At 34.2% G+C, this 12320-nt stretch overlaps 1 protein-coding gene across 2 annotated transcripts in view; it reads left to right on the top strand.

Moving 5' to 3' along the window:
• Positions 1 to 12017, top strand: part of LOC136822990 (adhesion G protein-coupled receptor E2-like) — a 68481-nt gene extending 56464 nt beyond the window's left edge. For both annotated transcript variants that reach the window (XM_067079297.1, XM_067079298.1), the window contains exons 27-33: positions 74 to 143; positions 518 to 584; positions 979 to 1061; positions 2404 to 2572; positions 3356 to 3499; positions 4565 to 4588; positions 11522 to 12017. In XM_067079297.1, coding sequence (XP_066935398.1) covers positions 74 to 143; positions 518 to 584; positions 979 to 1061; positions 2404 to 2572; positions 3356 to 3499; positions 4565 to 4588; positions 11522 to 11539 — 575 coding nt within the window. In that variant the 3' untranslated portion in view covers positions 11540 to 12017. The remainder of the gene's footprint in view (positions 1 to 73; positions 144 to 517; positions 585 to 978; positions 1062 to 2403; positions 2573 to 3355; positions 3500 to 4564; positions 4589 to 11521) is intronic.
• The last annotated feature ends 303 nt before the right edge of the window (positions 12018 to 12320 follow it).

Here is a 12320-nt window from a genome sequence, read left to right as displayed (position 1 = left end):
CAGTTTTTTTTTTCTCGGGCAGTGTATTGCGAAGCTTTAATTACGAGAATCATTATCTTCTCCTTTAATTTAGTCTTACCCTTGGTCGTCATCACAGTGAACGTTTTCATCGATCAAAATGCTTATGGTGACATCAACGGAGCGTAAGTAACGTGTTGTGAAAATTTTCGGTAACTCTCGGGCGGGAATTTTATACACGATTAATATCCCCTTCATCAAAACATTTCAGATGGGATGCGTGCAGCTTAAGATCATTTGAAGGTCTTAGAATAGGAGCAAGAATAAATATTTTAAATCGGAACAGAAACCGAATAATGCAAAATGATTTGTCAGACGTTTTCAAGCGAAGAGACCATCGTCGAATTAGAAAAAAAAATTAAACAAATAAAGTTAGAATTAGAGAAAGATCTGACTGTATTTAAACCAAATGTCAAACATCCGTGATTTTGTTCAGCTTTTCAATTTTCATAAAGATTTCATGGGAATTTAACAGAGCACTGTTCACCTTTATTTTTAGATGCTGGTTATCGATAGAGAATGGATTTATTTGGAGTTTTGTTGGACCAGTCCTCCTCATTGTCGGTGTAAGTCGAAATAATCTTTAGACCGTTATCAAAGCTGTAAAACTTTTCATCTACTCAGATACTCGTAAACCCAGGGCCAGTAAACTTTTAAGCTTCGCGCAATAATTGAATCGACAAGGTACGCATGTGCTGCCATTTAATATTGAGATTCAAATTACTTTAGATAAATCAGAAAGACCATAAAATTCCGTACATCATAAAAATCATTAAAGCGCCGATAACGCTATCTTGCCGTCAACCGTATCTCGGCCTTGTAAACCAGGCTAGTCTAGGCTCTGATAATGATCTTTTATTTTTGTTACGGCTTTGGTCTCTGTTTGAAGTAAATAAGGAGAATAAATATATGAGGGTAGACATATTTATTTTCAACCTTCTACCCTTACTTTTTTTGTAGATGAATTTTGTTTTTCTTGGATTGACGATCAAAGTAATGACAGAGAAAGCTAAACGAAGAAATACAGCTGTCGAAGAAATCTGGTAAGCACGAAACTGACCAATACATACACATTTCTTATAAGAAAAAACTATTTTGAAAACATAAAGGTTCGTAGAAAAAATATTAAGAACATTGATCAGGCTTTGTGGACTCTAAAACACCCAATTTCTTATGAAAATAAATAAAGAATTTGCGAATTTAATGTTCCTATAAAAAAGTTTAGGTACTTAGCCGCCCTTAAAGGTACCTTTTTTGGACTTCCAAAGTCCCGCTAAGGGTCGGAAAATCAGAAAATCAAATTTCAGTCCCACTAAGGGTCGGAAAAATAGGAAAATTTCAACTTTTTACCCCCTGAAAGATCGAAATTTGGTCAAAATTGGTCAAATTAGTCCCGCTAAGGGTCGTAAAAGTCACAAAATTTTCCTTGGTTTTCTCTTTTTTAGTCCCGGTAAGGGTCCAAAGTTCGAAAGTCGGGCGGCAAACCCCCCCCGTCAGCTGGCAACCCTAGTACCCCCCCCCCCGGGCTTCTGTCGCATTGATTTAAAGCCCGAAGGACTAGAGTAGAATCTCTAACTTTACTCAGGCAAGAAAAAGTGAAGCTGCTTATTTCCCATTCAGAAGTCGCCTAGAGCGCACCGCATTTATGACGACGCATTCTGTCTAGTGGATCCTTTGTTTTTGAGGACTGTATTTTTTTAAATCTAGCGATGACTTTACTTTCAATCCGGCGTTTTAAAAACCACGCGCGGGCATTCTGGATCATCCAGGAGTCTCGAGCACAGATATCTGTAAAGCCCGAAGGGCTAGATTTGCAGCTTTTATCAAAAAGTGAAGCTCATCTTTGGAAGGATTTCCTACCAGAGTCACGTGACTAAAATATGCAATTTCACCGGTTTGAGAGATGTGAAATAGCGTTTGTCGCCTACGTTTTTTGATCTCGCGCTCCGAAAACAATTAAAATGCTAGATCCTATCCATCGGCACGAAATTTAAAATGTCAAATTTTTGCTTCACTTTTTTTTGCTGGAGAAAGCTTAAAGTTGCAAATCTAGCCCTTCGGGCTTAGATATCTGTGGTCTCGAGTCCTTCTTGGCTTTAAAATCGGCTGGCTTTAATGTTCTGTAGCCTCCCTTAAATTTCAAATTTAACCACCCGAAATACCTACCGATTCTCACTGAGGGTCGTCCTCACCCCAACTAAATATCGAATGATACAGGAGAGTTGCAAATTTTCAGAACATTACCCCTCGGATCTTGCCTTATCCTTAAAGGATTTTTGTGTAAGCCTGTTATATAGACCTCTGCCAACTTTCTAATAAAAATCTAAAACGTTAAAAGGGCTAAAAAACACAGTTGTAAAGATCCTTAATTTTTCAATTTTTCAGGTTCTGGACGAAGGGTGTTTGTCTCTTGTTGAGCATATTGGGCGTGACATGGGTGTTTGGCGTTCTATACATCAATCAAGATACCCTGTTCTTTGCATACATCTTTGCCATTGTCAACAGTCTCCAAGGATTATCAATATTTGTCTTCCACTGTGCTTGTGACCCAAGGGTAAGCTATAATGACATCTCTTTTTTCACAGATCCATTGAAACAGCTTCTAACTGGAAAATATCGTCCCCGGTGGAAAGTTTTACTCCAATCTTTGTCCCAACTGAGAATAATCAAATAAACCAACCAATCCTCACTGCAAAATATTTTGCTATTTTTCCGCTCGCCAACGGATTTCCTGACTTGAATATAAAACAAATTTACATCTCCAGCCATGAAAAATATAGGAATATCAATCACCATCGAGTTGTTTCAATCCGTTATTTTTACCCCAACTGGCTGGAAAATACTACCGGTTCTGTGAGAAGGGGGCGATTTAGCTAAGACGGTAGGTGAACAATGAAACATAAAAGGCAATTAGGAACAGAATTGTGCTGAATAAAGACCAAATAGAAAGGCAATAGAAATAGTTAAAAAATTACGTACTGGCACATTATTTGTTTGAATTTTTTTCACTAGTGGCAAAAACCAGAGTGTCAACGTAAAAAACATTACGTCATGAATAACTATGACCTAATTTGAATCGAATTTTCAAAGAAAAAACACCATCAAAAAGACAACACACGAGGTTGACAGTGGTAGTTTCCTGCCGTAAAAATTTACCACGCCCATTGGTTTATCCTTGGAAGCAACACAACATCAACTAACAACATCGACAAATAACAACTTATACAAGCAACTAGATTTTTAAGAAATGTACAAAAACAACACCATATACATAGACGGCCTCAGATCCTTTTCATCGTCCAATATCTATAATCAATTTTGTATTACTTTCCTCTAGGTTCGAAAAGCTTACCGTGATTTCTTCCTGTGTGTAAGCGTGCGACAGAAGCACGAATTGATGAGGTCCATGTCACGAACACGTTCCACGTCCGGATCAAAAGCTTCCATGAGGAAGAGCTTACATAGTACCAGAGGAAACCAGGTAAAATCAGAATATTATATAAATTTCAAAACATTGATAAGAGCTACTTTAGGCGTACAAACTTTCGCCAGCAGAAACTTTCGCGAGGTCGAAATTTGTGACATTTACTTTCGCGAATACACTCTTCTCGAGATGCATAAATTTATTGTTGTCCTCGTTTTCAAACAGATTTCATTGCTATAAAATTACATATTCACAATGATAAATGTGTTGTTTACACCTCATTAGACATTTTGAATTTCATGTTCTTTTATTTTAGAGATAATACTTTCCTTTGGGAATTTAAATTGATTTGAATGTGATAATTTTATAGCAATGAAATCTGTTTGGAAACGAGGACAATAATAAATTTATGCATCTCGAGAAGAGTGTATTCGCGAAAAAAAAGTATTTCGCGAACATAAAACATTCGCGAATGCCCTGTTAAGAATTTTCAAAGACATTTACTTTCGCGAAAAAGGCCAAAAATCGTGAATGTTTCTGCTCGCAAAAGTTTGTACGCCTAAAGTACTACACGCACTACAGTATACGTTGAAAAGGTGTTCACAATATCATTTGCTAGCTCCATTTTCAAGGATACACACAAATCCACGCATGGGATTCTTGATAAGCTGCAGTTCACTATACAATAACACTCACGCTAGTACGCACTTAATACTATACCGATATTATCGACAAAAAAAGATTTGAATCTAATTTAATAGTGATGGAAAAAGTTAAGCTCTAGCTTAGACCGCCCACTTTTTGCCCTGCCTATTCAACTTTTGAATTAAAGTTGGCTGTCTTTTTCCGCTTGTTTCTCAATCAAAGGTTTTAACTGACGACTTTCTGCCCACTTTATGCTTACCCTGACATTTAAAATAGACAGGGCAGAAAGATGGCAGTATAACCTAGGCTCTATGAACACGCCAAGGATACCCATTTTAACGTTGGATGCTTTTCGATTCTGGCCTGAAATAAGGCTTGAAATAAGTATAGCACGCACGCAATCAGAAAACTTACCTAAATATCATTTATTTTTAACAATTTCACATTTTTGAAACTTTCTTTTTTTCATATTTACAGCTAATTATTGGGAGGAGTAAAGAGGTAACATATTCATTCATTCATTCATTCATTCATTCAACTTATATTCATTCAACTTATATTCGTTCATATCCATTCAATTTGTTCAAATTCATTTCTTTCACTCCGTTTCCATATACACATTTTTTATAAGCAGCCAAGTTGCTAAGGGTTGAGCCCTGAAATAAACGGGATGAACTGGAGTTTTTATAAGGCTCTTCACTAATTGGTCATTTGAAGTAATAGAGATGACGCATTCTTTAGAAAAAGTAATGAAATTAACTTAACGACCAACCAAATCACATAAGAGCTTGTAAAAACTCCAGCTTGTCCCAAATAAACACCCCTTTCTCACAGAGCCGGTAGTATTTAATGAAATCTTATGCAAAACGATGGTATCTTTTATAGGAATTTGTGCAACGCATACGAGTGCGTTAAAACCTTTCTTTAGTCTTAGTCCCACAATGCATCGCTTTTTTAAAAGAAAAATCAAAAACTCCGATAAGGTCTATTCCTCTTATAAGTTTTGAAACCTTTCCCTCCCTCAGATCCGTTAGAATTATTTTTTCATTTTTACAGTCGATGCCGTTGTATTCGAATGGTTTATCATCGACGCCAGAGAACAGTGTTGGATTACTTGTGGTAAGTATTAACTAGAAAAATATACACAAAGGAAGTACTCTTAGGTTCCAAATAAACGGGGGGGGGTTTCGAATAAGCGGACAATTTTCGAAATTTTAATAAACGGGGGGGGGGGGGGGGGGGTGCATAGCACTACTTCGTCACATATCCTTACTTCGTCTCCTATTGTTATTTTCTTTTCTACGTCATAATGTATGCTTAAAAATTAAACAGCTAAATATACATGGTTTCTACTAGATTATTGTTAATCATTTAAACAACATGACGTAACATATGCTATTATGCAAGCTAACAAGTTGATTGACAGACATCTTTGAATAAAATATGGCAAATTTATTGACAGCTATATTTTTCTAGAATACATAAAGTAATTACCGTTAGGTGTGAAAATGATAGGCGAAGAGGTAAATAAAAAACATATTTTGACCATGTGACCAAGTAAGGATAAATTTTTTTGCCTGATCTGCAAAATCTAACTTTCAAGTCATTTGAAAAAGTAAGGATTATCTTTTTGACAGGGACTGATCTGTAAAATTTAATTTTCAAATCACGTGACCGTGTAGTGGGAATATAAATTTTTGCAAAATTTTTAAATAACTCCTACGCAATGCATTGTGACCAAGTAAGGATAATTTTTTTTACCTGATCTGCGAAATCTAACTTTCAAGTCATGTGACCAAGTAAGGATAAATTATTTTTGACTGATCTGCAAAATCTAACTTTCAAGTCATGTGACCAAGTAAGGATAAATCTTTTTTGACTGATCTGAAAAATCTAACTTTCAAGTCGTGTGACCAAGTAAGGATAATTTTTTTGCCTGATCTGCGAAATCTAACTTTCAAGTCATGTGACCAAGTAAGGATAAATTATTTTTGACTGATCTGCGAAATCTAACTTTCAAGTCATGTGACCAAGTAAGGATAAATCTTTTTGACTAATATGTAAAATCTAACTTTCAAATCACGTGAGCGTGTAGTGGAAATAAAATTTTTTTCGAAATTTTAAAGAACTCTTACACAATGCATCGTGACCAAGTAAGGATAAATTTTTTATGCCAGATCTGCGAAATCTAACTTTCAAGTCATGTGACCAAGTAAGGATAAATTTTTTTGCCTGATCTGCGAAATCTAACTTTCAAGTAATGTGACCAAGTAAGGATAAATTTTTTTGACTTATCTGCAAAATCTAACTTTCAAGTCATGTGACCAAGTAAGGATAAATTATTTTTGATTGATCTGCAAAATCTAACTTTTAAGTCATGTGACCAAGTAAGGATAAATTCTTTTGACTGATCTGCAAAATCTAACTTTCAAGTCATGTGACCAAGTAAGGATAATTTTTTTGCCTGATCTGCAAAATCTAACTTTCAAGTCATGTGACCAAGTAAGGATAAATTATTTTTGACTGATCTGCAAAATCTAACTTTCAAGTCATGTGACCAAGTAAGGATAAATCTTTTTGACTAATATGTAAAATCTAACTTTTAAATCACGTGACCGTGTAGTGGAAATAAAAATTTTTTCGAATTTTTTAAAGAACTCTTACACAATGCATCGTGACCAAGTAAGGACAAATTTTTTTTGCCAGATCTGCGAAATCTAACTTTCAAGTCATGTGACCAAGTAAGGATAAATCTTTTAACTGATCTGCAAAATCTAACTTTCAAGTCATGGCCCAAGTAAGGATAAATTATTTTTGGCTGATCTGCAAAATCTAACTTTCAAATCATGTGACCAAGTAAGGATAAATCTTTTTTGACTGATCTGAAAAATCTAACTTTCAAGTCATGTGACCAAGTAAGGATAAATTTTTTTGACTGATCTGCAAAATCTAACTTTCAAGTCATGTGACCAAGTAAGGATAAATTTTTTCGCCTGATCTGCGAAATCTAACTTTCAAGTCATGTGACCAAGTAAGGATAATTTTTTTTGACTGATCTGCAAAATCTAACTTTCAAGTCATGTGACCAAGTAAGGATAATTTTTTTTGACTGATCTGCAAAATCTAACTTTCAAGTCATGTGACCAAGTAAGGATAAATTATTTTTGACTGATCTGCAAAATCTAACTTTCAAATCATGTGACCAAGTAAGGATAAATCTTTTAACTGATCTACAAAATCTAACTTTCAAGTCATGGCACAAGTAAGGATAAATTATTTTTGACTGATCTGCAAAATCTAACTTTCAAATCATGTGACCAAGTAAGGATAAATCTTTTTGACTGATCTGCAAAATCTAACTTTCAAATCATGTGACCATGTAATGAAAATTTTTTTGACTAATCTGTAAAATCTAACTTTCAAGTCATGTGACCAAGTAAGGATAATTTTTTTTTGACTGATCTGCAAAATCTAACTTTCAAATCATGTGACCAAGTAAGGATAAATCTTTTAACTGATCTAAAAAATCTAACTTTCAAGTCATGTGACCAAGTAACGATAAATCTTTTTGACTGATCTGCAAAATCTAACTTTCAAATCATGTGACCATGTAATGAAAATTTTTTTGACTAATCTGTAAAATCTAACTTTTAAATCACGTGACCATTTAGTGGGAATATAAATTTTTGCGAAATTTTTAAAGAACTCTTACGCAATGCATCGTGACCAAGTAAGGATGAATTTTTTTGACCACACATCAACATTTTGCTTTTATTTAATGTCAAAGCAGAATAATTATCAAAACAATTTTACAACGGAGTTTAAAAAAATACTTACCAACATCTCTTCGTCATCTTCTTTTATAGGATTATATGTAAGCTCGATGTCCAAATTCCCTGATAAATATAACCGTGCCACTTTTCTGTCCTGGTTTGTGCGCTCCCTTCCTTACCATATTCCGACCATCATTTTGAATTATATTGACGAATAATTCATAATCTTCGTCTTCTATAGCCGTATTCTATAAGACGGTTCTCGGTATTGATTACATTTCCAAAAAGCAGAATAAAAACGTAAAAAATAATAATTTTGCTTTTTCTTCTCTTACGGCTTTCTTGTTTTATTTCGTCACGAAAAAAAGCCATTTGCTTCAGAAGTTTTTTTCTGACAATGTGTAGAGCACCTGCGCATGCGTATTATGGTTTCTTCGAGACATTTCTTTAGATATTCAATCACGATTGTTCATCGTGCACTCGCTCTTCAAAATATTACATATATATTAGTGATTTGATTGGTCAGTTAAAGAAATGTAATTTAGGTATATGGTATTTCACATATTTTAACTCAAGAAACTTTACAAATTGCACAAAAAAAAACGTTTCTCGGTCAATTTTTTACCCATTAAGAATGTTCATAGTTTTAACTAACAAACACTACTCGGTCACGCCTTTTTACTCATTAGAAATGAAAATACTTGCATCCAAACACCAAAACACTACTTGGTCACGCCATTTTACTCATAAGAAATATTCCTAATTTGGACCGAAAACTCCAAACACTAATTGATCACATTTTTTTTATCCTTAAAAATGCTCATAGTTTGCACCAAAAGACCAAACACTAACTTGGTCACGTTTTTCCATTCACTAGAAATGTTAATAACTTGGAACAAAAACACCAAACACTACTTGGTCACGCCATTTTACTCATAAGAAATATTCCTAATTTGGACCGAAAACTCCAAACACTAACTGATCACATTTTTTTTATCCTTAAAAATGCTCATAGTTTGTACCAAAAGACCAAACACTACTTGGTCACGTTTTTCCATTCAATAGAAATGTTAATAACTTGGAACAAAAACACCAAACACTATTTGGTCACGCCTTTTTACCCATTAGAAATTATCATACTTGCATCCAAACACCAAAACATTACTTGGTCACGCCATTTTACTCATAAGAAATATTCCTAATTTGGACCGAAAACTCCAAACACTAACTGATCACATTTTTTTTATCCTTAAAAATGCTCATAGTTTGCACCAAAAGACCAAACACTACTTGGTCACGTTTTTCCATTCACTAGAAATGTTAATAACTTGGAACAAAAACACCAAACACTATTTGGTCACGCCTTTTTACCCATTAGAAATGATCATACTTTCACACAAAAACACCAAACACTACTTGGTCACATTTTTTTCTTCATTAGAAAAGTTCATAATTGGGACTAAAAACACCAAACACTATTTGGTCACGCCTTTTTAATCGTTAGAAATGTTCATGGTTTGGATCATAAACAATAAACACTACTTGGTCACATTTTTTTCTTCATAAAAAAAGATCATAATTTGGACCAAACACTACTTGGTCGCTACTTTTTACTCATTAAAGATATTCCTAATTTGGATATTTGGATCATAAACACTACTTGGTCACGCCGCTTTACTCGTAAGAATTTTTCCTAATTTGGACCTCAAACACCTAACACTACTTTGTTACGCCTTTTTTCTCATTAGAAATGTTCATAGTTTGAACCAAAAACACCAAACACTACTTGGTCGCAACTCTTTACTCCTTAAACATTCAGATATTTTTCGCATAAAATCCCATCAAATGTTACTTAATCATATCTTTCATTAAAAGCTCTCCTCACTTCCATTATTCGTCCAAAAATTTCTTCGATATTTAAAGAATTTTACGATATATTGAAAGTTCAGGTGCAGAGGAGTTGCTACCTTGCACTTTTGCGGCCGAAACGCCCGACGAGACAGAATAAGATATACTTGTTTCTATTGAGATTTTTTGAAAACATTCAATTTTTTTTAAAGCTTTAGGGTGTTCTTTCTTTTGAATCTTAACCCTAAAAATATTATTAAAATTTTTACGGCGATCGGTAACCGGTAAGACCGATTTTAAGGGATCCCAGCCGTGATCAGGATAGGATAGAGTGATCTGTCGAAAACGAAAGTGTCTCAGAACTTGTGACCTGGTTGATGTATGTATCAAAAAACTTCTTTCTTCTACATTTTGACTTGTTATAAGGAGAGATACGAAAGAAACAAGCTGAAAAAATTTCGATTTTTAAAACTTCCACAGATAGATCAATGTGAAAACTAATTTATCTAAAATTATTTAAAAAATAATATCAAATTCGATTCCTTTTTTATTAGTTTTTTTGTGCCGCTTCTTAGAAGCCGTATACAGTATGTTCTTTACAAAGTTTTTGATAAAAAAAGGGTTCAGACATTGAGATTTCAACCTTTTGTATTACTTTTTGCTAGACGGAACAAGAAAGCGACCATCCATTCACTTTATTAGTTTGCTTGTTAACACCTTTAAAAAAAAGAGAGATCAACCATAGACTATTTCTTGTATGATTTGTTTATTAACACCTTCACATGAAAGAATGAAAGAACAATTTTTTTGTTTAATTTCAACAGCTATAAAGGTGTTACAGGACAATACAATAAAAAAAAGCAAGTAGAAACCACCTCTAATCTCAAGATCAATCAGAAATAATTTATGCGATTATTCATGCATATATTATGACGTAAAAGAGAAAATAACAATAGGAGACGAAGTAAGGATATGTGACGAAGTAGTGCTATGCACAGGGGGTCTAATTGTCGGGGGGGTTGGAAATTGTACTTGCAAAAACCCAAAAATAAGGTCAAAAATAAGGTAAATATAGGCTAAAATCAGGCTATTTAGCAGAATAAGGAACCTTCTCTTTGACAGCTGAAAAATTCTTTAAAATTATAAACGAAAAATTTACGAAAAAGGAACCTAAGAGTAGTATACATTAATCAAATTGTTTTCACGATATTCAATTGGGGTCTATGCGGCATTGGACTTTTTTTGCGAAAGTAAAATTTGCGAAATGTGTCTAAAGGCTTAGTAATCATAATTGTTTAAGGATAAATTTATATTCTCGAGAAGCAGAACATTCTTTATAAATTTTCATTCTCATCGGAATGGAAATATAACTATTATTGCGACGTGGGGTGTGAAGTCATAAGGGGAGAATTTGAAACACAATGAGAGTAGGTTGTAATGGGCTTTTCCAGAAAAAAATCGTGCACCCCCTGTTGAGGAGGTTCATTTCCGTTCCAAGGGGGTAAGGTTTGACATGCAGTGGAATTCCATAAGGGTAGACGAAAATCCGTCAAAAATAAGCGGAATTCCAAGGGGGTGATGATTGAAAATTTGTAAAAATTCGGAATTTCAGAGGGGTATGATCCTAAAATTGCCTGGAATTCCAAGGGGGCAGGTCACAAAAGGTTGGACCTCCTCAACAGGGGGTGCACGGTTTTTTTCTGGAAAAGCCCAATCATAAATTTCATAACCTGGTGATTTTAGGTGACTAATTTCTTTTTTTTTCTTCCACATTCAGAATACGATAGATTTTAAGATTTTCCTTTTTTTTCAGGGTACAAACAAATTTTGAAGTGTTACAAATATTAAATATTCAAGCGATGCTGGTCATCATATATGTTGTGGTTGTTGGAAGGAAAAGGAAGTTTTTAGATTAGAGAAGGTTCGTGGAATATGTACCATGTACCGTATGTAAAGCATGCAATGCAACTTTACCGCCGTACTTACGTTCAATACGTTGATACGGATAATGCATCCACGATACGACGTAAACTGGACGTAGATCAATCGAACGGTTTACAGGGCTACAAAGATTGACAAAAGAAATTCTTTAATTGCACACAAACAGTGCGCATACAGTAATATTACTGCAACAACGTAAAAATCAAAATTTGACGAAAATAAAACGTATTGAAAAAGATTTATAATGGTATTTTAAAGCATTTTACGAAGTTGGGTAGTGTTACGAATCGAATTGATACATTATGAACGATTGACAATATACTATCTATTTCTTAATTTATTATCGTAAATAAATGAATATATCAAAAGTAATTGTCCCGATTTTTGTTTGAATAAAGTTATTACCAATAACCGTTTAACCATGTTTTTACCAACAATCTAAACTATAGGCGAAGACGAATCCCTATTTAAGAAAAAGTCTTCAGTCAAATCGAAAGCCAACCTTCACCGTCCCAGAAGGACACATATATAAACTTGCTATGTACTCTAGATAAGTATAGATTTTTGTTTGAGTTGGTTGCATTTTGTGCTAACGTGACAAGATCGATATCATTGGTAAAATTAGTTTCGCTGGCCAAAATGTTAAGAATAAGTCAAACCATTGAAAGGCT

Source organism: Clytia hemisphaerica, unplaced genomic scaffold (assembly GCF_902728285.1).
Source record: "Clytia hemisphaerica strain Z4C2 unplaced genomic scaffold, Clytia hemisphaerica genome assembly, whole genome shotgun sequence".
NCBI lineage: Eukaryota > Metazoa > Cnidaria > Hydrozoa > Leptothecata > Clytiidae > Clytia > Clytia hemisphaerica.
The sequence above is the reverse complement of the archived record's forward strand: the minus strand, read 5'-3'. Positions and strand labels throughout refer to the sequence as shown.